At 40.6% G+C, this 26,218-nt stretch overlaps 5 protein-coding genes, 2 non-coding genes and 1 pseudogene across 7 annotated transcripts in view; 6 read left to right on the forward strand and 2 right to left on the reverse strand.

Moving 5' to 3' along the window:
• Positions 1 to 18,614, forward strand: part of LOC108272388 (piwi-like protein 1) — a 496,438-nt gene extending 477,824 nt beyond the window's left edge. Inside the window, exons 9-10 of the mRNA XM_053684503.1 lie at positions 17,544 to 17,669; positions 17,781 to 18,614. The gene's annotated coding sequence lies outside the window, so the exon portion shown is untranslated. The remainder of the gene's footprint in view (positions 1 to 17,543; positions 17,670 to 17,780) is intronic.
• atg3 (autophagy related 3) overlaps positions 1 to 26,218 on the forward strand; it is a gene marked incomplete in the record, with an annotated part of 729,311 nt that overhangs the window by 298,020 nt on the left and 405,073 nt on the right.
• trnag-gcc (transfer RNA glycine (anticodon GCC)) lies at positions 582 to 652 on the forward strand. Its single transcript has one exon. It is a non-coding gene; the product is annotated as a tRNA-Gly (tRNA).
• On the reverse strand, positions 2,426 to 2,512 carry trnal-uag (transfer RNA leucine (anticodon UAG)). The gene has a single exon. It is a non-coding gene; the product is annotated as a tRNA-Leu (tRNA).
• On the forward strand, positions 20,580 to 20,957 carry LOC108272324 (histone H2B-like). Its single transcript, XM_017480663.3, has one exon. The coding sequence runs from the start codon at positions 20,580 to 20,582 to the stop codon at positions 20,952 to 20,954; it is 375 nt and encodes a 124-aa protein (XP_017336152.2). The 3' UTR covers positions 20,955 to 20,957.
• LOC108272322 (general transcription factor II-I repeat domain-containing protein 2A) lies at positions 21,038 to 22,618 on the reverse strand. Its single transcript, XM_017480661.3, has 2 exons — positions 22,435 to 22,618; positions 21,038 to 22,169 (listed from the first exon to the last, which is right to left on the reverse strand). Exons 1-2 carry the CDS (start codon positions 22,601 to 22,603, stop codon positions 21,811 to 21,813), a joined length of 528 nt encoding a protein of 175 aa, XP_017336150.2. The 5' UTR covers positions 22,604 to 22,618; the 3' UTR covers positions 21,038 to 21,810.
• On the forward strand, positions 23,489 to 25,334 carry LOC128634224 (histone H1-like; annotated as a pseudogene).
• Positions 25,544 to 26,182, forward strand: LOC128634227 (histone H2A). Its single transcript, XM_053684526.1, has one exon. It carries the CDS (start codon positions 25,657 to 25,659, stop codon positions 26,041 to 26,043), a length of 387 nt encoding a protein of 128 aa, XP_053540501.1. The 5' UTR covers positions 25,544 to 25,656; the 3' UTR covers positions 26,044 to 26,182.

The following is a 26,218-nucleotide window of genomic DNA, read 5'->3' on the forward strand; positions in this document are numbered from 1 at the left end:
AATGGAGTCGGGGTCATCTCATCACTGGTGAAAGTAAATCCTAACGAAAGATAACTTTCGCTGTATTGCCTCGAGCTCACGTCTTTGCTTTCTTTTTACCACCACTCATACTAGGCCCTTCACTTGGGTCACAATCTTGTCCAGGGCCCAGTTCGGAGTTTGCATTTTTCCTTTTTAAAAACTTCTCCATCACTGCCACCACGACCTGTCGCACGCATCACTAATTCTCTTGTCTCTAAGAAGGTAGGAGGCAATTACCTGCTGCCACCCGGACGAATATTACATTACACTTCCAGTCACTATATTACAGCACAGACACTCGACAATGGCTTATTATTTGCAGATAATAATGAATAAAATTTTAATAAAAAAGAATTTTAAGACTAAGTGAAATTGGACAATTTCTCAAGGCACGCCTGACGATCTCTCACGACACACTAGTGTGCCACGGCACAGTGGTTGAAAATCACTGCTCTACGGTATGTAGACTGTATTATATGCGTGTTGAGCAGAGAGGAGATATTATAATATTATACAGTATCTGGAAATATAGTGTGTGACTGCTCTCATATTTAAACTAATCATTGGTGGTTCAGCGGTAGAATTCTCGCCTGCCACGTGGGAGGCCCGGGTTCAATTCCCGGCCAATGCAGAAGTGAATTTTGAAAGTTACGCCTTCACCAAAAGAACATTACAAGCCTCATCATTTCTGCCCAAACTAGACCAACTCCATGCTGCTGAAATATACAAGAGACTTAGGATGTTCCTTTTCTATTTTGAAACCAAACTGTTTAATCAGAACAATACTTAATGAAAAGCACACTCTGCATTGTCCTTAATCCTTTAAGATAAGCATTGGTGGTTCAGTGGTCAAATTCTAACCTACCACATGGAATTCTCACCTGCCACGCGGGGAAAGTTATTTTCTCTTTTCAACAATCCACCTCTGCCTCTCAGCCTCATAGAATGAGGACTGCTGAAACTCTGCCCATGTCGTCTCTGCATTCATTCCCTGTGCCTGATACAGGGAGAGCACTTTAGAAAGACAGTAAATGTATTTGCCTGCCACTCCAGGGAAACCAGTGTGGATATGAGGGCTATTGGGTCCTTGTTTTAGTGGCTGGTTGCAGAACCTGCACAGATGACCAGAAGGCCCTCTGCAGAGTATGCCTCAAAGACTTTCCTGGAGCAGTAGAAGTATTTAACATCACCAGCCTGCTAAAAGAAATGTACAGAGTAGCCATCACCCATGTAACGAGAATTTGGCTGACCACAAGCTAAACAGGATCTAATTTGTTTTTTTGGTGTCTTCTCAACTGCTGCCTGTGTCAGAGGTGCGTCTTCAGGAACACCACTAGCAGGTGGATTGAACGAAGCGGGTGGCTGTATTGTTCCTGACCACATCTTCTCTTTGAGGTGTTGACTTCTCTTGCAATGAAGGATTGTCTTTAATGCTTCTTGCCTCTTCAGATGAGCCCCGAAGTAAATTACCTGATGGGCCTCTCCTGAAGGACACGTTGATTCTCCCAGGGATTTTTTTTCCTTCATGCTGATGGCCTGAATAGTACCCATAGATATGAACAATTAACATAAATAAATATATAAAAAGAATTTACTTAGTTATGCATTATGTTTTGTAAAGTAAAATTATGGTCACTGATTCTTTTAAAATAACTTGACAGTTTTCATATTAGAGTAAAAGATCAATGACCCAAAATTTAATTATACAACTATTGAAAAGATACACATCTACTCTAATATATTCTAACTTAATCTAACATAATTGTGTGATCTGCTCACTTGTTACCAAAAGACTTTATTTTAAGTGTGTTTGACTACTGAACAAACAACAGACACTGAACAGTAGACAATAGAAATTTCACTCGGCATACAAACGTATAATGATATTCCTGAATTGACACTACATATATAGTTTAAACCATTCAAATGATATTCATAATATACCGATGTTTCTTTTGAGTAAATAAGCAATTTTGTTATTTATATGTCGCTTTGGTTAAAAGCGTCTGCTAAATGAATAAATGTAAATGTAAGTGTATAGTTCACTTTACCTGCCGCCTAAGAGCGCTTTTTATTCTCAGGTAAAATGATGAATGTTAATCGGTGTCTGGGGAAAAAAGAAATAAACAAAAAGAGATGAAAGCCGAAAAAATAAAGCCAATAAATTATTAACTGGTTTACGCAGTAGCGGAGGCAATTCAAAATGTAGATCTTCAAAAAAAAAAAAAAGAAAAAAGAAAACACCAAGCTTCAGAACAGCGCCATGGAATCAACATGTGGTGAAAAATATATTGCATCCGTAGTGATAAGGACTACCACTGAGAATTAACTGGAGAAATTAAGGAAAGTTGAGCATAACTACTTTCCACTCTGGGAAAGTTAAGCAGAACTACTTTCAGCTAACTGGCAGCAGTGGGATTTGAACCCACGCCCCCAAAGAGACTGGAGCCTAAATCCAGCACCTTGGACCACTCGGCCGGGTCATTCCGCCAGACAACAAGAAATCTGGCATGGGCGCGACAAATGGGCTGTTGTGAGACTCAAGTGCCTTTCACTTAACCAGCTCTGCCGGGGACATCTAACCATTTCCAGCTGAAGACAGAGCTAAGGGGTGGTCTTTTGGACGCGATTCATCTAGGCTTAAGACCCCATGGTCCACGGTCACATCGGTAGTGTTTGCGGAAGAGCTCTTCTGCTATGACCTTACATTCCACTTACGGTGGTGCTTGAAGGTTTGTGAACCCTTTAGAACGTTCTATACATCTTCATTACCAGGACCTAAAACATCATAAGATTTTCACACAAGTATTAAAAGTAGATAAAGAGAACCTAATTAAAGAAACCAGATAAAAATATTACACATGGTCATTTATGTATTGATGAAATCATACCTGTGAGTGGCAAAAGTATGTCAACCTTTGCTTTCAGTATCTGGTGTGACCTCGGTGTGCAGCAACAACTGCAAACAAACGTTTCCGGTAACTGTTGATCAGTCCTGCACGTCAGCTTGGAGGAATTTTAGCCCATCCCTCATTACAGTACAGTTTCATCTCTAGGATGTGGGTGGGTTTCCTCACATGAGCTGCTTGCTTCAGGTCCTTCTACAGCATTTCTATTGGATTAAGGTCAGGACCTTAACTTGGCCATTCCAAAACATTGACTTTATTCTTCTTTAACCATTCTTTGGTAGAACGACTTGTGTGCTTAGGGTTGTTGTCTTGCTGCACGGCCCACTTTCTCTTGAGATCCAGTTTACGGACAGATGTCCTGACATTTTCTTTTAGAATTTGCTGGTATTATTCAGAATTCATTGTTCCATCTATGATGACAAGCCGTCCTGGCCCAGATGGAGCGAAACAGGCCTAAACTGTAATGCTACCACCACCATTTTTCAGAAATGGGATACGGGTCTTATGCTGGAATGCAGTGTTTTCCTTCCCCCAAACATAACCCTTCTCATTTAAACCAAAAAGTTCTAGTTTGGTCTCACCTGTCCACAAAATGTTTTTTCAAGTAGCCTTGTGTCTTGTCCATGTAATCTTTAGCAAACTGCATGCAGGAAGCAATGTTCTTTATAGAAAGCAGTGGCTTTCTCCTTGCAATCCTGCCACGCACACCATTGTTGTTCAGTGTACTCATTATGGTGGACTCATGAACATTAACCTTTGCCTATGCAAGAGAGGCCTTTAGTGGCTTAGAAGTTACCCTGGGATCCGTTGTGACCTCGTGGACAATTACATGTCTTGCTCTTGGAGTGATCTTTGTTGGTTGACCACGCCTGGGGGGAGTAACCCTGCTCGTGAATTTCCTTCATTTGTACACAACCTGTCTGACTGTGGATTGGTGGAGTCCAAACACTTTAGAGATATTTTTTTGAACTTTTCCAGCCTGATGAGCATCAACAACTCTTTTTCTGAGATCCTCACAAAATTCCTTTTTTCATACCATGATACACTTCCACAAACATGTGTTGTGAAGATCAGACATTGATAGATCCCTGTTCTTCAAATAAGACAGGGTGCTCACTCATACCTGATTGTCATCCCGTTGATTGAAAACACCTGACCCTAATTTCCCCTTCAGACTAACTGCTCATGCAGACGCCAACAATGTCTGCACCATGCACGCTTCCTTTACAGAATGCGCTTAAGCAAGGTCTTTACAAGAAAAATAGGATCCAAACCCACATGGGCTGTGCCCAGCGGATTGGCAGTTCATCACCTTAACCTCTTGCTGACATATCTCTCACGTATGAAATTACATCCCGGTGTGTGGAGCAATAAAGTGGTTTCGGTGCAGGTTCTTTGCCCCTGTCGTCTGGACTGCGGAATGCGTTCTGCGTTGATGGACCTCCAGGGACGCCAGAGCCTTACAGCAGCTGTGGCCAAAAAGCATTGAAATACAGCTCACGGTTGCAAAACACATAGCCACAGTGCTAGCTTTTCACATTTCTCCACCCTCTCTAGTGCTAGCTCAGGGACCTGTACAAAGCTTCCTGTTTGTAGGCCTTGTAGGTGTAAGACAGACTGCAACAAAGCCAGATATTGCTGGAAAGAGGAGGCAAAGTAACAAGTTTGCGATGAGGATGGGATTTGAACCCACGCATGCAGAGCACAACAGATTAGCAGTCCATCGCCTTAACCTCTCGGCCACCTCATCCGAGGCCTACCACTTTTAACGAAAACTATGCAAATGAGGGTTTAATGTTCGCTGACTAGATGACTACTTCTCAAATAGATTTTATTCAAGTCTTGAGGTATGAGCTGTGCCGTCATATAAACTGAAGGGTGACGATGTGGCGAGATGGCCCAAAGGTCTCACAGAACGGGACAATTCCATAGTTGAGCCGTCGCAATGCAATCCAATCCTTGGGCGGCTAGGTACCGACTGCCCATCTCAGCGAGTTAAATTTCTTTGGAAAATGTAACTTTTACCCGTGACCTGAGAAGGATTACACGGTATAGAAGATGGATGGATGGAAATGTAACTTTTATCCTTACCTGGATATACACAACGACTGTGGAAAAGGGGGGCATGAATTGGGACGTTTGTGAGGCAGCATGCTGTGGCCAAAAAGCGTTGAAATACAGCTCATGGTTGCGAAACACGTAGCCACAGTGCTAGCTTTTCACATTTCTCCATCTCTCTCAAGGATATTCAGCTGGCCTGCCGCATTCGCGGAGAATGCACTTAAACAACAACTCCATCTAATATACACAAAGGCTCTTTTAAGAGTCACTTCATCGTCTCAGAAAATAGCTAATTTTATTTCTTGGGCTGTTTGAATATTTAGATAAGCGAAGGGGACACACACACACACACACACACACACACACACACACACACATATATATATATATATATATATATATATAAATAAAAATGCTTTATATTTCTATCAACATATAGAAATGTTTATTATTTGTTATTAATGAGTGAACTTTATTATGATAAATATACTGCTATGTATATTACATAATGTTTGTTTATTATATAGATGATGATGAACAGTGCAGAAGAGCCGTGTATTGTCCTTATGTGAAAACTAGACAATGCACAGTAATAACGCCGATGAGCTGTGTCTGTGTACAGTAGCCCAAATCTGCCTTCTGTTCCAGGCGGCGTTGTGTCTTGTGCTGGATGGAGCTTGACTGCCCTCGTGTGTCCAGTTTAAATATTAGAACGTGGTATGGAGAGAAAAGGATATATATATATATATATATATATATATATATATATATATATATATATATATATATATATATATATATATATATATATATCTGTGTGTGTAAATGATGCTTTCTATCAACATTAGAAAAAGGTTAGTTATTAATTTTGTATTTTTAGTATAAATATAGTGCTATGAATATTACATAATGTTTGTTTTTATAGAAGAGCCGTTAATTGTGGTTATGTCCGAACAATACAATGCACAGTAATGAGCTGTGTCTGTAAAATAGCCCAAACCTACCTTCTGCTTCAGGTGGCGTTGTGTGTTGTGCTGGATGGAGCTTGACTGCCCTCGTGTACCCAACCCCGGGAACGGCAATTTCCCAGCAGCGGTATTCTGTCATAAGAGTACATTTGTAGTTAGGCCCGAGTTGGGTAAGAAATATTACATGGTTTATATTACTGTGTCCCCTTTTTAACCCGTTCATGATCATTATTGTATACATTACAAAGATAAAGGTAATGTTCTTCCCTATTTGTGGATATTCTCGAAGTGAAATAGATGAGGCCGCAAGGGAACACTAAGTTATCTAGGAGCAGTGATGAGAATGACATGCCTAATAACATTAGAAATACATTAATAATGTTATTATAATCGAAATCAAGGTGTGCACTTTAACATTATAAAATATACATACACAGCAAAATCAACAGAAACAAATCCACTCTATTGGAGTTTCATTTCAACACTTTTAAAGTGTCCGGAGGGGTCCACACTCCACAGTGTCATTTTAACACTTTAATAGATTTCACGTCAACTCTTTGTATAGTTGAAATTGAACACTACTCAAGTGTTAGTTTCTCAACACCAGTGTGTAGTGTTAGAAATTAATTCTCATAGGAGTAATTCATTAAATCTCATAGTGTTAATTGCGTACTATTAAATGAGTTGCCTCTAACACTATAAAGTGTTAATATGCTACTGCACAATTAAAATAACATTTAAATGATTACAAATCTAAAAGGCAAATAAAGAAAAAAACCAAGTTGGTTGCTTTATAATAGTTTTCTTTTTTCAAGGGTGTTAACATTACTGACCCCTCAGGTCACGTCTTTCTAAATATAACAATTGGGCACTATGTACTCTCTTTGATTATTCTCATTAGAGCACTGCTGGTCAAATGGCCTAAAGTGTGTCAGTTCATTCACAGATATGACAGAAAACTCATCCATTTGGTTATCTTCTATACAGTATTCAGTGAAGTGGTCATCATAGTACATCATTTTTACATTGCAGGAAATAATGAAAGCACTCTCTTCATATATTATTATATAACAGATCTTTTTGAACACAGGGAGATCATAGGTACATCCAGTGCATATGAACACACCAATCTGATACTCAGTACCATAATGTCTGACCCACTTTGTACTTGTAACACTCAAACAGGCTTCTAAATATAATGTCTGACTGAGTTCTTCCCCACCATGCAAGTTACAGATGGTTTTTGATGTAGGACCAAATTCAAACCTTCTAAAACAATCATTTTCATAGTTAAATGCCAATTGACGTTGATGTTGCTTTACTAATGATTTAATGAGATTCTTGAAATTTTTGCAACATCTTTTGAAAATATGGTGCTTAGCTTCAAATCACATTCACCACATATGGATAAGAGGGCCAATTTTTTATGCATCTCAGATAGTGCATCATCAAGTGGAGCTTGGGAATCGACCTCTTGTCAGGAAACAATTCTTTGAATAGAGTATGGTGATCACAGATCAGATTACCTAATTGATCAAAACAGTGATTTATTCTTCTACAAGTGTCTGAACTTGTACTTTCAGGAGTAACAGTTTTAAGAACTGCATCTCGTGCTTGGATTTTAACATCATTAACAACTTCTTCCATTGAACAAACAATTGTTTGGACAGCACTTTCAGAAAGACCTGATGCTTGCAAATGAGCAACAATTGATCCACACATTGAAGCTGACTTCAGTAACAACAGAACTTTGTGAAGTATGTAAAGTGGCAACAGAATTTGGGCGATCATTTGAACATTCCGCCTCATATTCTCCCTGAGTGGAAAGATCCTGATTAGTATCGATCTCTTGATCAATAGTGTGACTATGTACTTTGCTGAGGTGATTTCGGAAGCCACTATAAGTACAAAATGATAAAGGGCAACCTGGCTCTCCACATTTTATATGTAACTTTTTGCTAGGATATAAACCATGTTGAAATTTTAAATGTTGACAAAGGAACCAAACAAGTTCTGAGGTGTGATTTACATACAAAACATGTGAACATCTTCAAGGCTGTTAATCTCGCTGCAGCAATCTCTCTTTAATTATTTTTTAAAAGACTGGAACATTTTTAAAATACAAAACAGTTTATACTAACCATTGTAGTCCTCAGATTCAGGTTCAGTTCCTGACAGCAGCTCGCCCATATTCTTAAGAGTCTTGCAGTCTGCAATGATTTTTGGCTTGAAGAATGTTGACCACTTTGCCAGGAACTTCTGAGACACTTCGTCACCAAACATTATGGAGAAATCCTGGTCGATCTATAAACAAGGTTTATACAGGTTTAAACATAACGGACATAAATGGATGAAAGGTCAAATACTAAAAATTAAGATCTGCTGTGTTATTTATGCATACATTTGGGATATAAAAGATTAGAACGTTGAATTTCTCAGTTTGGACCGGCCTGTTGGTGTTACGGTGATCATTGAACAACTCCTTTCTCTACTGTACCAGTGAACTCATTTAATAACTACAGAGAAAATTTCCTTTTCAAAACTACTTCCAAAGCTAAAAATTTTCTTACCAATCCAGGTACATCAAGGAAACGAGGGAACAAATCCAGGACTGAAGATGATGCATCCTCACCGACCATCTTCTGCCGATACTCAGTCTGATCTAGGTCAGTCACTCCTATTGGTGCGTTCCCCCAAAGGGGTGACACTATCAGAGTTGAATTCTAGAAAACAGTTATAACACTCCATTTTGACACCAACTGTTTCATGGTACAGTGTGAAATCTAACAGATTAGACAACATACAGAATTAGAGCATTTCCAAGTAGAGCTAGATTGATTCTATTCATAAACACCAAAAATTTAACTCTGCTCAATTTGCTGTGTAGGAGCAGTGATGAGAATAGAAATTTATTTCTAATGTTAGTTGAAATTTCAAAGATTAAGGTAATGTACCATACATTATTATATTGCAACAAGAATGAAGTGAAGTGACTCTTAGAGTGACTCTTTGTGTATGTTAGACGGAGTTGCCATTTAAATGCGTTCTCCGCGAATATAAAAAGACAAAAAAAAGCAGGGAAAAAATAGGTAACTTTGAATTTATGGGTGCAACACGTCTCAAAATAATTTGGACGGGGCAACAGAAGGCTGGAACAGTAAGTACTAAAAAGAAACAGCTGGAGGAACATTGTGCTACTAATTATGTTAACTGGCAACAGGTCAGTAACATGATTGGGTATAAAAAGAGTATCTTAGAGAGGCAGAGTCTTTCAGAAGTAAAGATGGGCCTCTGTACACCAATCTGCGAAAAACTACATCTACAATTTGTGGAACAATTTCAGAATAATGCTCCTCAATGTGAAATTGTGAAGGCTATGAATATCTCATCATCTACAGCACATCATATCATGAAAAAATTCAGAGAATCTGGAGAAATCTGTGGCCCGAGTCTCTTTCCATAAATCTTAAATTAACACCTCCTTATAGATAGCTTCACCATATCAACGACTAAAAGTTTTTATTAAAGTAGTATAGCACAACTCTGTTTATTATTAGACTTTGATTATGTGGAATGTTTGCCAGAGAAGTCTCTGTGAATGATTTGCTATCATTGAAAAGATAACATTACAATGAGCACATTAATATAAACCTGAGATATGAACTGCAGCCTTCAGACCTTCTGACCTCTCAGAGTCCAGAGTGCAACAGCAGTGTGATATAATTTGTATTAAATACACTAAAATCTCTATTAATAGTTCCATGAAAATAGCAGAAAATCAGTTTACTGTTATTTATTAATTCATTGATTTATTTCTTTTACCTGAGTGATATTACAGTCAAGAATTTTGCCATTCTGACTTACAGGTGGCAGAAATATAGCTGAAACAAGAAGAAGAAGAAGAAGAAGAAGAAGAAGAAGAAGAAGAAGAAGAAGAAGAAAAAGAAGTAGAAGAGGAAGAAGAAGAAGAGGAAGAATTAGAAGAAGAAGAAGAAGAAGAAGAAGAAGAGGAAGAAGAAGAGGAAGAAGAAGAGGAAGAAGAAGAAGAAGAAGTGTGTGTTCAAAGAACAAAAAGAGAAAAAAAACATCAAATGTGTGAGGTTTGGGTTTAGCACTTGAAAATACTAGCTAACTGATGTTGTAGGTTTATTAATTAGAAGTACTAGAAGTTTTTTTTTAGTTTATTTGTTTGGGAAATGTATATATGAAAAATTATTACCACAAGGTTTGTACAAGGTGCTTGAATTTGGCATTTGGAAATTTAAGTACTGGAAAACCTTGAAAATAGCCAATTTTTTATGTAACAGTGGTTAAAAAGTGCTTGAATGATAAAAAGTCAATAAATAAAAAATAACAATCACTTTAAAGCGTTTATTTTCAAAAGAACACGAATACAATCCTTTCACTCAAAATATGACTCCCCGCTGCAGCCCCTCCTCCTCCTCCCGTTCACTCATTCATTTTAACAGGGACAGCTTCGGTCCACTTCTCAGACCCCTTTAGCAACTTTTTTTTTTTTTTTTTTTTTTTTTTTTTTAAGCATCTAGCGACATATCTAGCGACTTTTCGGACAAACCTTCGCTACTTTCCGTAGAAGAGAATGGCCAGTACTGCCCGGCGAGTGTGAGGTCCTGCTTTCAGAAACAGAAAAAATGTCCAGAATGTCTCTGAAACACTTCAGCCTATGATTAGCCATGGATTCCTGGGAGGACACTGTAGCAGTCTCTGAGGATTTCTTCTTATCACTCCACTGTAAAAAACAAACAAACAAACAAACAAACAAAAACCTAAACCACTAAATGCTGGCTTCATCTTCTTTTAATTTGACCTGTCTCAATTGTCCAGCTATAGACCAATATCAAATCTCCCCTTCATCTCTAAGATTTTAGAAAAGGTTGTAGCAAAGCAGTTATGCTCGTACTTAGATAGGAATAACATTCATGAAATGTATCAGTCAGGATTTAGACCTCATCATAGCACAGAGACAGCGTTAGTTAAAGTAGTAAATGACCTTCTACTGACCTACGATCAGGGTTGTGTCTCGCTGCTTGTGTTACTCGACCTTAGTGCAGCTTTTGATACTATAGATCACACTATTCTACTTGATAGATTAGAAAATGTTGTTGGTATTAAGGGAACAGTCCTCTCCTGGCTCAGGTCTTATCTGACCGATCGTTATCAGTTCGTAGATGTAAATGGTGAATTCTCCATGCGTACTGAGGTTATTTTGGAGTTCCACAGGGTTCTGTTTTAGGCCCACTGCTCTTTACTTTATATATGCTACCCCTAGGTCAAATTATTCGTAAACTTGGAATTAGCTTCCACTGTTATGCTGATGATACACTGTTGTATGTTTCAGCGAAGCCAGAGGACAGACAGAAGCTTAGTAAAGTTGAGGATTGTGTAAAGGACATTAGACATTGGATGTTAATTAACTTCCTTCTACTTAATTCTGATAAAACAGAAATACTTTTATTAGGCCCACATGTAGCTAGAAGTATTCTTTCTGATCACATGGTTACTCTGGATGGTCTTTCTGTTTCATCATGTGCAGCAGTTAAAGACCTTGGAGTGATTATTGACTCCAGCCTATCATTTGATGCTCATGTAGATAATATTACTAGGATAGCCTTCTTTCATCTCAGAAATATTTCTAAAATAAGAAACATATTGTCACTACATGATGCGGAAATACTAGTTCATGCATTCGTCACCTCTAGATTAGATTACTGTAATGCCATACTGTCTGGATGTTCCAGTAGGAATATAAATAAGCTCCAATTAGTCCAGAATGCAGCTGCTAGAGTCCTAACTAGAACTAGAAGATACGACCATATCACACCGATATTATCAATACTGCATTGGCTCCCAGTAAAATCTCGCATTAATTATAAAATACTTTTATTAACCTATAAAGCACTAAATGGTCTCGCGCCACAATCTAAGCGACCTTTTGGTTTTATATGATCTGCCACGCCTACTTAGATCAAAAGATGCAGGCTATCTGACGGTACCTCGAATAGTGAAGGCTACAGCAGGGGGAAGAGCTTTCTCTTATAGGGCCCCACAGTTATGGAACTTCCTATTAGTGTTCAGGACTCAGACACAGTCTCAGTGTTTAAGTCTAAGCTTAAAACGTATTTGTTTACTCAAGCCTACCCTGACTAGATTCTGTTCTACTACTTCGCAGTCATAATTATCTTTTTTCTCCCTCTCTCCTTTCGCCGAGCCCCACACGAATTTATGGAGATACTAGAGATCCAGATCCTTTCTGCCTCTGGATGGAGCTCAAATCTTCTTTAATTCCAGACTGCTGGGACTACGGCTGCTCTTAACGCCATACAGACTTCATATAAATCCATAATGAACTCTTTCACAATATCTGTTGTTACCCAGATGAGGATGGGTTCCCTTCTGAGTCGGGTTCCTCTCAAGGTTTCTTCCTCTTAAAACATCTTAGGGAGTTTTTCCTTGCCACCGTCGCCACTCAGTGGCTTGCTCAGTTGGGATAAATTCGCACCTTTAATATCTGTATACCATGTTGATATTTCTGTAAAGCTGCTTTGAGACAATGACTATTGTAAAAAGCGCTATACAAATAAAATTGAATTGAATTGAATTGAATATGTACATGACAGATTATTAACCCTTATGCTTACTGTTTACAGTAATTACATACACTTTGTTAGTGTTTAGTGGTATTGCCTGTTCATTGATTGAACTTGGAGTAGCCTTCCCCAAGCTTCTCATGATTTGCTGTAATTTGTGCTCATTCCTCCTTGCCTTGCTTTACATTTTACTTTTCCCCAATAACCTGTGTTCAATTCCTCTTACTTGCCCTACTAGGTCAAAACCAGTGTGCACTTGCAGCATGAGGAGACGAGTGTGTAGTGGGGTGTTGTTTTTTTAAACTACTATATTTTCTATAGTTGCTACCTAAAATTATCTTTAATACAGAGGAGGTGGACTAAGGGGAGGTGCAATACCAGTACCCTGATACTAACCTAACACAGAGGTTCTCTTTTTTTTTGGTGTACAGACAATGCTAATGTTTCCTCTTCGTTACTTGACAAAGTTATTATTTTAGCTGTTAACACAGTATACTGGAGAAATGAAAGAATGAATATTGATATTATTTTATTTCAACTCCAATATACTGTGGTAAAAAAAAATATATATATATACATATATATATATATATATATATATATATATATATATATATATATATATATATATATATAATTATTATTATTATTATTATTATTATTATTATCACCATCATCATCATTTTTGTGTTACGCTGGTATGGCATGAAATAAATGATAATTTTACCTTTCAGTGGTCATTTTTACTTTATCTGCACACAGTGAATTGTTCTGGTTTCTCCCTACATGTGACAACAATCTCCCAAATTCTTCATATCTCTGGGCTTTGGGGTAGGGTGGCAAGACGGAAGCCTTTTATAACTAAAAAGTACATAAAAATACATCCAATCTCCCAAAACCATGTGGAATAATGTGTTATGATACCTGATACGACCAAAATTCAACTTTTTAACCATAATGGCTAAATGGCAAAATATTGCTAAGTCAAACTCCAAACTGATCTACTCTTATCCAAAAAGATGAAATGCTGTGATAAAATGCATGTGTTTAGGGGTGTGCACACTTATGCAACCAGGTTATTGTACATCCTTATTTATTCTACATTATTTATTTATTTATGATAAACTATTTACATTGTACATTATTCATTTATTATAAAATGATTCTTTAAACTCTATATAGAGCGCTCTGTCCAACAGGGAGACATTTGGAGCTGCCTGAAAGTTTCAGCTTGTTATGACTAATTGCAAACGCGCTCTCTCGTGGCTCCACCCACCACGCACGTTCGAACCAATCATATTATCCTCCCTGGGGTCCGTGTGCGTGTCTAACTGCGTTGGTCTGTTAAAGGTAGCAGGTTGTAGATGGCGAGCGGGTTACTCACTGAGGGTTGGTGATTTGTGTAATGGAAGCCGTCTCTGAACCGCATTTAATGACGGAGAACTACAGAGGTGGAGAGAAAACGCAGCACTGAGCAACTTGTAGATTTCACACCCGACTGTAGGTGGCTAGGTGAACGCGTTTGGCCTTATTTATTCACTAAGCTGCTAGCTTGTTAGCTCTGCGGCTGTTTTAGTATAAAGTACTAACCTGAGTTAACTCGGTGGGAGTTTATTTAGCGCCGGATAAACGGTGAACTAGTTTAGTAAATCTGACGCTTCTCGGGAACTTGTAGTTTATCCGCCTCGCTGGCTGGGTGACGCAGAGAGCAACTGTTTACCAATAGTTCCGCGGTATTTGTGTGGAATTGGGATGAACGTCTAGTTAAAGGGTTGATGTCTCGCTGGCGCAGTGATTTGTTCTTTAGGAGTGTTTTTCTCTTGAACAGCTCTCTCCGTGGAGACTTGAGGTAGTTCTGTAGTCAAAGGTGCACAAATCAGTCTCACAGCTCCAGCGCAGGGAAGCGGTTTCTGTGCACTGGCTCCGTCCCAAATCACCTTGTATGGAATCTCTATCTCTAGTGCACTAGGTGCGGTAGAGACTCCATTCGTTCAGACCGTGTGTAGTGTACTTGGATACGCAGTCGTGCAGGATTTGGGCACAGGCCATGCCAATGAAACATCATCCATTTCAAGTCAAGTTGCTATTGCTAAACATTTCACTAAAACCTGTATGGAAACGTTGCTGTTCAGTTGTTCTATAAGCGCAATTTCAACCAAATACAGTGGCGTGTAAAAGTTTGTACCCCCTTTTGGTTTCTTTTGGACGGAAGGGTGTTAAATGTCCTAAACACTACACAATTTGACTGCAAGTAGAAGTTAATTTTATTATCAGACTCAGATATCCATGTTAATATTTTTAATACTGATCATTAGTGTTAAATGACGATGATTTTGTGGTCAGTAAAGTGTTTTTGTGTTGATTTTGATGTATGTTTTGGATCATTTGTCTTGCTGGAAGATCCAACCATGGCCCATTTTAATCCTTCTTGCAGAAGCAGTCAGGATTTTATTTAATATCTGTTGATATTTGGTAGAGTCAATGATGCCATGTATCCTAACAATATGTCCAGGTCCTCTGGCAGAAAAACATTCCCAAAACATTAAAGATCCTCCACCATATTTAACTGTGGGCATGAGGTACTTTTCCATATGACTACCTCTCTGTGTGCTCCAAAACCACCTCTGGTGTTTATTACCAAAAAGCTCTATTTTGGTTTCATCTGACCATAGAACCCGATCCCATTTGAAGTTCCAGTAGTGTCGGCAAACTGAAGACACCCGAGTTTGTTTTTGGATGAGAGTAGAGGCTTTTTCTTGAAACCCTTCCAAACAGCTTGTGGTGATGTAGGTGAATTTGGAGACTTTCTGACCCTAAGACACAACTACTTTCTGCAATTCTCCAGCTGTGATCCTTGGAGATGTTTTGTCCACTCGAACCGCCCTCTTCTGTGTGTTGAGACGATATAGACACGCGTCCTTGTCTAGGTTGATTCATAACATTTCCAGTAGACTGGAACTTCTTAATTATTGCCCTGATGATGAAAATGAGCATTTTCGATGCTTGTGGTGTTTTCTTATAGACACTTCCCATTTTGTGAAACTCAATAAACGTTTGCTGCACATCACAGCTACAGTGGTGCTTGAAAGTTTCAACCCTTTAGAGTTTTCTATATTTCTACATAAAGATACACAAGTTTTCCAGACAAGTCCTAAAACTACACAAAGAGAACCCATTTAAACAAATGTGACAAATATTATACTTGGTCATTTATTTATTGCAGAAAATAATCCAATATTACATATCTGGGAGTGGCAAAAGTATGTGAACCTTTTGCCTTCAGTATCTGGTCTGACCCCCTTGTGCAGCAATAACTGCAACTAAACATTTCCAGTAACTGTTGATTAGTCCTGCACATGGGCTTGGACATCAGTTTTGGCCATTCCAGACCAATAACTTTATTGTTCTTTAACCATTCTTTGTTTTGGGCCATTGTCTTATTGCATGCCCCACTTTCTCTTGAGGTTCAGTTCAGTTCCTGGGTTCATTCTTGCCCTGCGTTTGGGGAACTCACCACTACACTAATTATAATCTTTCAGATAGCTTGGAGATTTAGTACGTGTAGACCTTCTCAACTCAGGGTTTTCCATCCCAAGGAAAGTTTCTGACACAGCCACTTCAGAAGCTCCTCCCAGTTTTTGTTTGTGACTTTCCTCAGAGAATGAGGAACCTGAGTATTTTGTAGAAGGCACTGGAATGTCAACATCTGGCCGTGAAGTGTCTAACAACTCTGGTGCTGGTGCTACAGATGTTGCATTGTGCCTGTCTCTCACCTGATCAATATGTCAGTGACTACTTGCCCACTTCCCAATGCTACTGTGCACCATACAGGACCAGTTTTTTTCTGAACTGTTCCTGGAATAAAAGTAGGTCCAGAGCTGAAGTTCCTAGTATACACTGGGTCACCCACCACAAGATATCTTTCCTTTGCATGTTGGTCATGGTACCATTTTTGTCTCAATTGTTTGTCTCAATGAGACCCTGTGTAGACCAGTTTCCTTCCACACAGCTGATTTGCCAGTGGTCAACTGTGGCATCGTTCGGTAACTGAACAGCACTCTGGCTAGCTTTTTCAATGCAGCGCTGTCTTTCATCACGATTTTGAATGTTTGAACGGCCCTTTCAGCCAGACCACTGGAAGATGCATGGTATGGTGCTGTGCTTGTGTTTGATGCCGTTTCTTTCCATAAACTCTTGGAATTCAGCACTGGTAAAAAACAAAAAAACTGCTATGGTCTGACATCACTACTTCTTGTATCCTGTGTTTGCTAAAGGTTTGTCTTAAGCACTAAATGGTAACTCGTGGTAACTGGTAAGAGCCGCACGCCGCGGAGGTGGAATCACTACACGAGTTCCCCATAACAATGCTTTCCTGTATGCAGTGTTCATCCTATTTCCTTACATATTAGGGATGTCACGATACCAAAAATCTAGTCGTCGGTACTGATACCACCAAATGTACACAATGCTCAATACCATGGTGTGGTTTTTTTTTTTTTTTTTTTTAAAGAGAGAATAAAATAAATTATAAAATTAAAAACTCCTGGAGGACATCCTCCTCTGGCTGATACTGGCAGAGAGAGGGATATTTTAGTTCAAACACTGTCTGACCATGACTAAGTGCTAAGGTTCACTCCTAAATGCACGCACACACACCACTTATACTCTGAATGCAAGCATTAGTTTAAATTCACTGATACGGTGGCAGGATAAAAAGATTTATTAAAAGCATGAACATGTGAATAATTATTAGTGACATGAGGCTACATTTAGTTGACAGGACATGGGCTGAATGGAGATGTATGGTGGCCCATTAGGAGGTAGTTTATAACACAGCAATATCCAGTTATTTGTTAAACACTAACACATTGCAAACATTACATGGGGCATAGTGTATGAATGGGTGTGTCTCGATAAAACAGATTTGACGCACGCTTTTTGGGTTTTCTCTCAGCCATCAGTGTTTCTGTGTACAGGCCCAAACTGACCGTGTTGGTGGTGAAGAAACGCATCTGTTCCAGATTCTTCGCTCTCCTCGACGCCAGACTGAGCAACCCTCCTCCCGGAACAGTCCTCGATGCCGAAGTCACGTGACCCAAGTGGTGTGTTCAGGCATAGTTCATCCATCTTTTTCTCTTTTTCTGGTGGTCTGTCTGATCGCAGCTTCAGGTTGCATTCGGTGTGTTTTAAACGCTGGCCGCTTGATTTGTCAGGTACGACTTCTTCATCGTGAGTCACAAAGTGTGCTTCGGCAGTGTGGCCCCCACTCACTCCAACGTGGTGTATGACAGCAGTGGCCTCAAACCAGACCACATGCAGAGACTCGCCTACAAACTCTGCCACCTGTATTACAACTGGCAGGTAAAAGCCACACACACGTTCATACGGGAGGAGGGTTGCTCAGTCAACGATTTTCATTATCGATTTTCATCAACTATTATGGATTAGTTGTTGCAGCTCTATTTGCAACACATTATACTAAGAATTGTGGTATTTTAAGATGTTTGTTCAAGGTAATGCAGTTAATACCCATTGCAGTTCTTTATACTTCGGGGTTATTACTCAGATTATAAATGTATTTGAGTGAGGACATTTATCACCTGTGTGCTTTTTCTGCATTGTTATTAGCATATGTACTGTGTGGTTTAGTAAAATAATCATTAGCCATTACGTTGTTATTCTGATTACTGTGTGTGTGTGTGTGTGTGTGTGTGTGTGTGTTCATGCTCTTGGGTGTGTGTGCTGTGTGCTGCACTTCCTCTTTTTGGTCAGGCCCTACGCCTGCTGTAGTTAACTTTTAAGAGACATTGTCTATAAGGAAGAGAGCGTGACTCTGCTCTTCCCCTTATTTTCAATAAATTCTTATTCTCCATATTTTGTAATGTTTTATTGTGAAGTTTATATTTGTTACACTCAGTCTGTGGACTTCATTTTAAATAAACAAAAACAAATGGTACTGAAAGTTCGCTCCACTCCATCCAATTAATCAAAAAAATTATTGGCCAACTAATCGATTATGAAAATGATCGTTAGTTGCAGCCCTAATAATAATAATAATAATAATAATAATAATAATAATAATAATAATAAAATGCTGTTAAACAGTTCAGAAGCTCTGTGTATTGTCCTTGATATGTGAAAACTACACAATGCACAGTAATAACACTGAGCTTTATTATTATTATTATTATTATTATTATTCTATGAGAAATAAGCTCATAGCAACACTGATGAAATATACATACAGTACAAAAAACCACACACAAATAGAGAATGTGTTTAGCATTTTTTACATCTGCACATAATTTAGTCTGCACATAGTTTAGCAGCTGTTTTAGAATTAAAAATGTCATGTATAAGTCATTATTGGTCACATATTCAATAGAGCACAGTGAAATTGTTTTCTTCACATACCCCAACATGTCAGGAAGCTGGGGTCAGATCACAGGGTCATATGGTGACCTGACCTTCTGATCAGTAAACCAGAGCCATAACCACTAAGCCACCTCTGCCCCAGTGGAGAGAGAAACATTAATTTTCATAGCATCTAATACTTCTTACCCCACTATTTGCTAAGTACTACAAATATAGACTTCTAAACACCGACCTTAAAAGCTTAACAGAATACTGCAATTTTTGGGAAATTGCCGTTCCCGAGTTTGGCCACACGAGGGCAGTCATGTTCCATCCAGCACAACACACGACGCCGCCTAAAACAGAAGGTAGGTTGTAGGTATTTTACTATTACTACTACTACTTCTAATAATGACCTCAATCGAAGTAATTAAATACGTAATGAAAGGTGTTGTCTATATAGCTGACCTCATTTTTCTACTCGGTGAGTTAAAGGCACACAACTATCAGAATCCCAGTTCATAGTTGTGTTTGATTGGCCAAGTAGAATAAAGTGTCTGATTCTTTTTGAGCTTATTGGACATTACACATTGCTGTAACTCTCATTGGCACTACTTAATTGCTCATAGTTTATTTGTCGAATGCAACTGCTGCGACATATTTTGCCAATCTTAAACTTCTGGAAGTGCAGTTTCGGTTGATGCATGACATTTTGAGAGAGAGAGAGAGAGAGACACAGAGAGACACAGAGAGACACAGACACAAGTGTTTGTTTTAGAAAAAGAGAGCAAAGGGTGGTAAAGGACTCGGCAAAGGAGGCGCTAAGCGTCACCGTAAGGTGCTTCGCGATAACATCCAGGGGATCACCAAGCCGGCTATTCGCCGTCTGGCTCGCCGTGGTGGTGTAAAGCGTATTTCTGGTCTGATCTATGAAGAGACTCGCGGTGTGCTGAAAGTGTTCCTGGAGAACGTGATCCGCGACGCCGTCACCTACACCGAGCATGCCAAGAGAAAGACCGTGACCGCCATGGATGTGGTGTACGCCCTGAAACGCCAGGGACGCACCCTGTACGGCTTCGGCGGTTAAACGCTCTAACACCGAACGACGCGAACACAACGGCTCTTTTAAGAGCCACCCACATGTCTAGAAAAAGAGCTGTTCCGTGTGTGAAAAAAGGCCTTTTCTTTCATGAAGCATGAGGCATCAAACGCTGTACAGAAGTAGTGCAAGTGGTAGATCTATTTGTATTTTTTGTAATAAACTATACATATGCACAGTATTAAATATTATGAACTGCTTGATTAAAACGATTTAGAAGATGATTTTAGTAGAAACTTCTCTCTCTCTCTCTCTCTCTCTCTCTCTCTCTCTCTCTCTCTCTCTCTCTCTCTCATACGCACGCATATATAATATAAAATTATTTTTTCTCAAGCCAATTGTTTTTTCATAGTGCACGTTGTCCTGAAAGTACAAGGGCGGGAAGGGAAACAAAGCGTGGAGGAGGAGGGAGGAAGCGCCATGCAGGGGGAGCTATCGAATTTTGGCCAATCAAAAAAAGGTGTCTTTCCTGGGCGGCATTAGCATGTGGGTCTGTAAATGGAGCGGGCGCGAGGCGGGCGTTAGTCATTTTCTGTTCGTTTATTCGAGAAGCAGCATCATGCCCGATCCAGCCAAGACCGCGCCCAAGAAGGGATCAAAGAAAGCCGTGACCAAGACGGCCGACAAAGGAGGCAAGAAGCGCAGAAAGTCCAGGAAGGAGAGCTATGCCATCTACGTGTACAAGGTCCTGAAACAGGTGCACCCTGACACCGGCATCTCATCCAAGGCCATGGGCATCATGAACTCCTTCGTGAATGATATTTTTGAGCGCATCGCCGGTGAGTCTTCTCGTCTGGCTCATTATAATAAGCGCTCCACCATCACCTCCAGGGAGATCCAGACCGCCGTGCGCCTGTTGCTTCCCGGCGAGCTGGCCAAGCACGCCGTGTCCGAGGGTACAAAGGCCGTTACCAAGTACACCAGCTCCAAGTAAAGCGCGTTACCGCCGTCTTCATCAACCCAACGGTTCTTTTAAGAGCCACTCACTTTTCATACAAAGAGTAATTTCCTCTCTTTCGCTTTCTCTCTCGCTGTGTGTGTGAGAGAGAGAGGGGGAGGGGGACTTCTGAAGCGCTGCACTCCCGCGGATGTTCAGGCTTTTGGGTAATTCTAGCAGTCTGCTAAATACAGAGATGAGTAAATCTAAACAGGGTTGTAGCACGGTTTCGGAGGTTGTATAATCTGAGCAATGCAAAATGGGACTTCAGCAACACAAAGTTATTCGTATTAAGATTGTAGCAATAGGAAGTAGTTAAATGGTTTTCTAGTAGCACATAATCATTCTAAATCAGGGGTGCCCAAACTTTTTCCTGTGAAGGGCCAAAAATCTAACTTGATTGAGGGCTGTGGGCCAAAAGTAAATGTTGCATTATACCAAAAACTGTATTATTAAAATTAAAGTTGCCATGGTTCGCCTTTATCATTTCATAATATTTACAAAAAAATAAATAGAAAATGTTAGTCTGTATCTGCTTCACTAATGCAGTTTTATTTTCAGAGTTCTATAGTTCAATGAAACTTGTATTATAAATGGGATTGGTTCTATGTTTTAATTATACTATATGTTCAATACCTAATTCAACTATTCAAGCTATAACCAATACAGCCCACATGCCTGCAACATCAGTGATCTCTAATGTGACACATGAAGCTGGTCTTTATTTTTCAAATTTTTTTCCAAATTGGGATGCAGTGGACTTACTATCAAAGTCAGGATATTATGGAGGTGAGAGTCAGTTACTTTGCATCTCAGTTTACACTTGTTTAAGTTCATCAGACTGAAAGTCTGTTCACAGTGGTAGGTACTGCCAAACAGAGACAGCATCACTTGTGCCTGTTTGCACATCTTTGGGTACCTGTTTGCTGGGACACATTTGTAGAAGTCTGTCAAGGGAAGGGACCTGAACTTGTGTTTTGAGTTCTGACTCACACTGAAGCTCAATTGGTTCCATCTGTAGATCATCACTGACTGTGTCCACACTGATGGTGAAAGGTTGAACAAACCACTCAAAGTCAGAAGCACTGTGTCTGAAGTCCTCAAAGCGACTGTCAAACTCTTGGAAAAGGTTGCTGACAACAGCATCATACTCAGGTACCTTCTCTTTCATCATGCCTGCCTCTCTAAAACAGGGAAAATGGGCTAAATTTCCTGAATGTGGAGATGAGACAGAGAGGAACAGTGTGAGACGGGGAGTGAAAGAAGAGAGAGGGAGGAAAATAGAATAAATAACTGACAAAACAAGGAAATGAAATCATGATAATTTAAGAGAACTTTGACACAAAATTTATCAGCTTGATTAACAAAAAAACCCAAAGCTGACACCACTGGATATAAATGCTAACTAAATATAAGTATTAATAATAACAATAACTGCACATAAAACTATGGTGAATATTATAATTGTGAATGTTACCTGCTGAGAGATGTCTTCTGAGCAGCAGTAGTTTTTGTTTGAAGGCTCTGACGTGATAAAAAAGCTGGGTGATAATCTGGTCTTTTTCCTGGAGCTGAACATTTAAAACATTGAGCAGCTCTGTGACGTCCACCAGGAAAGCCAGGTCAGAAAGCCATTTCTTATCCATGGGCACTTGAATACTACCAATGTTGCTTTCCTGAAAAGCTCTGATCTCATCACGCAGATCAAAAAATCTCCTGAGAACTTTTCCTCTGCTCAGCCATCTAACCTCCTGGTGGTACAACACATCACCATATTGCGCATCCATCTCATCCAACAGTACCTTGAACTGCAGGTGAGAGAGCGCCTTGGAGCGTACATCATTCACAATTTTGACGACGTCATGCATCACATCCACAAGCCCGATGGATTGGGCACATAGCTGTTCTTGATGTAAAATACAGGAAATCTGATAGCTGGCCCGTGTGGCACTTTCTTGAGCTGATGAAGGACGTAGCAGCACACTCTGCTCAGATCGAAGTTTAGCAAGCAGCTTGTTAGCCTTCTGTTTTCATGCCTCGCCTCTGTCCTTTCAGAAAGCTGAAGACCGTTTTGTTTCATAATGATGGATATTGTACTCTTTCAAAACAGCAACTGACTGCTTGCAAACTAGACATACTGCTTTTGAATTGATTTCAGTAAATAAAAAGTCAACTTGCCAAATCTTTTTAAATTTCCTCTTGTCTGTGTGCCACTGCCTGGATCTCTCCATTATTACCTGTTTGTTGACTGTCGCAATGAACGCTGGCCTTGAAGTACGCATGTACATTAAATAAAATTCTAATTCTTATATTCTCTACATTTAATTTCAGTTTGCATTTTTTGTAGCTCAAAAATAAATGTAAAAAATGTTATGTTACATTAGAAATGAAGATCAGCATCAATTAAATTTCCCACTCCCACCCTTCTCACATATGGCATGGCGGGCCAAATCAAAAATCACCACGGGACAACTTTGGCCGACGGGCCCTAGTTTGGGCATCTCTGGTCTAACTGTTGTAGTAGCACGTAGTCATTCGAACTAATGTCACAGTAGCACGTAGTCATTCGAACTAAGGTTCTAGAAGCGCATAGTAATTCTAAATACTGTTGTAATAGCATGTAGTCATTCGAACTAATGTTCAAGAAGCACATAATCATTCTAAATACTGTTGTAGTAGCACCTAGTCATTCGAACTAATGTGACATTAGCACAAAGTCATTCAAAAGAATGTTCTAGTAGCACATAGACATTGAAAAGAATGTTCTAGCAGCATGGAATACAACACACACACACACACACACACACACACACACACACACACACACACACACACACACACACACAATGCTATAGCGGAGCTGGGATAAAGGGCATTAGGGTGACAGCAGAGTTGGGATTAATGGCGTTAGGGTTAGAGCACAGCTCGGGGTTCGCGGTGTTAGCGTTAGGGCGGAGCTCGGGGTGGAAGGAAGAAGGGCTAGGGTAGCGCCGAGGCCTGTGCTCATTAGGGTCAGGGAGGAAGCGACCGAGCTAACCAGGAGGAGGCCGGGCACGCTGTGCTTTACACGGCCCCCAACGCGCTCTGCTTCAAATACTAACACACCACTCGACAGCTGCCAAGACATCAGGCTCGTTCCCAAGGCTCCTCTTCAACTCGGCCCAGAACGCATACGACGGCCGTGCCTGCTTTTCGCCCGTTTTTACACACCACATCGCACCAGATGCGCAGCCCGCCGGCTTGAGCACAACGCGCGCTGCGCGAGACTGTTGCTCTCTAGTCGGCCAGGCCGGGCCACGGGAGAAACGAGAAAGCCCGTCCTCGCTCAGCGTGTGCTTCAACGTTTTGAATCTCGTTTTGCGAGTGGGATTTTCACCGAGAAATGCCATGAGAAAACACATCTGAGCGCTCGCCGCGTCCGTGCATTCATTCAGCGGCGCCCGAGTTGAGTCTACAACTCTCTCATATCTGTTTTTAAGACCAGCCCCCGGCCGCGGGGAGGGAGGATCATCCTGTGTTACACACTAACGTACAGCGTACGACTCGTGTATTCTACGTAGTTCCAAGAGAGATGGCAGAAGTCGCACCCGCTCCCGCCGCCGCGCCGGCCAAAGCGCCCAAGTAGAAAGCAGCTTCGAGAGCAAAAAAAGCCGGCCCTAGCGTCGGCGAGCTGATCGTCAAAGCCGTTTCCTCGTCTAAGGAGAGGAGCGGCGTGTCTCTCGCTGCTCTGAAGAAAGCGCTGGCTGCCGGCGGATATGATGTGGAGAAGAACAACTCCCGCGTCAAGATCGCCGTTAAAGGTCTCGTGACTAAAGGCACTCTGGTGCAGACCAAAGGGACCGGCGCGTCTGGCTCTTTCAAGCTGAACAAGAAGCAGACCGAAGCCAAGAAGCCCGTGAAGAAAGCCGCACGCAAAGCGAAAAAGCCCGCCGCGGCTAAGAAGCCCAAGAAGGTAGCGGCCAAGAAACCCGCCGCCGCGGCCAAGAAGTCTCCTAAGAAGGCGAAGAAGCCCACAGCCGCCGCAAAGAAAGCCACCAAGAGCCCGAAGAAGGTGAAAAAGCCCGCGACCCCTAAAAAGGCAGCCAAGAGCCCCAAGAAAGCGAAAGCTGTCAAGCCCAAGACTACAAAGCCTAAAGCGGCAAAGGCGAAGAAGGCAGCACCCAAAAAGAAGTAAAGAGGTTTGTTTCTTTCATGCTTTTTGTTCCTTAAACGGCTCTTTTAAGAGCCACCCATATTTTCCTTTAAAGAGCGACAATTCATTTTCAGTCAAGCTTTATGGAATCAAAGCAATACACGTTAGAAACATACAATAGTATGGATAGACATATGTACTACATATCATGTACACATAGCCAAAACGATCACAGAATATGTAGGATAACATATTGATACATAATAAATCAATGTTAATGATAATAAATAAATTCAGTATATAGTTGTTACTTCATGCTTTTGTATGAATATTCCCTTCTGTATGTTTTCATTCGCGCGCTCTCTCTCTCTCTCTCACACACACACACACACACACAAAATCAGGGGTGGGAGGGGTGCCGCTGGAATTCGACGGCCTGTTTGTGATTGGCTAATGTGCCACTGCGTTCTTAGCGAATAAGAGAGTGGCCGTTTTGTCTATATCACGGAGAGCTCGGGGTGTAACGTTCATTTCGGAGTTGTTGTTAGAACAGATCTGAGGGTCAAGATGAGTGGCAGAGGAAAAACCGGCGGAAAAGCTAGAGCTAAGGCCAAGACTCGTTCATCCAGGGCTGGACTTCAGTTCCCCGTGGGACGTGTGCACAGGCTTCTGCGTAAAGGCAACTATGCCGAGCGCGTCGGTGCCGGCGCCCCAGTCTATCTTGCCGCAGTGTTGGAGTATCTGACCGCTGAGATCCTGGAGTTGGCCGGTAACGCCGCCCGTGACAACAAGAAGACTCGTATCATTCCCCGCCACTTACAGCTCGCCGTGCGTAACGACGAGGAGTTGAACAAACTGCTCGGCGGAGTGACCATCGCTCAAGGTGGTGTGCTGCCCAACATTCAGGCTGTGCTTCTGCCTAAAAAGACCGAGAAGGCCGTTAAGACTAAGTAAACTTGTCCACTGCTGCTTTGTCAGTACCCAAAGGCTCTTTTAAGAGCCACCATCTTTGCTTCAAAAGTGCAATTTTACACCCGTTTTTCTACTGAAAGTGTGCACTAGAAAATCCGCACGTTTGAAATGAAAACACAAGCGTTATACTTTGCTAATAATTATGCGATTAACGTTA

Source organism: Ictalurus punctatus, chromosome 12, assembly GCF_001660625.3.
Source record: "Ictalurus punctatus breed USDA103 chromosome 12, Coco_2.0, whole genome shotgun sequence".
Lineage (NCBI taxonomy): Eukaryota > Metazoa > Chordata > Actinopteri > Siluriformes > Ictaluridae > Ictalurus > Ictalurus punctatus.

Bases quoted from the DNA above. Each gene is read 5' to 3' on its own strand.
- LOC128634227 (XM_053684526.1), top strand. From the start codon at position 25,657: ATGAGTGGCAGAGGAAAAACCGGCGGAAAAGCTAGAGCTAAGGCCAAG.
- LOC108272322 (XM_017480661.3), bottom strand. From the start codon at position 22,603: ATGGATAAGAAATGGCTTTCTGACCTGGCTTTCCTGGTGGACGTCACA. The intron at 22,170-22,434 runs GTAACATTCACA...CTCCACATTCAG, and splicing joins CAGAAGACATCTCTCAGCAG to GAAATTTAGCCCATTTTCCC.
- LOC108272324 (XM_017480663.3), top strand. From the start codon at position 20,580: ATGCCCGATCCAGCCAAGACCGCGCCCAAGAAGGGATCAAAGAAAGCC.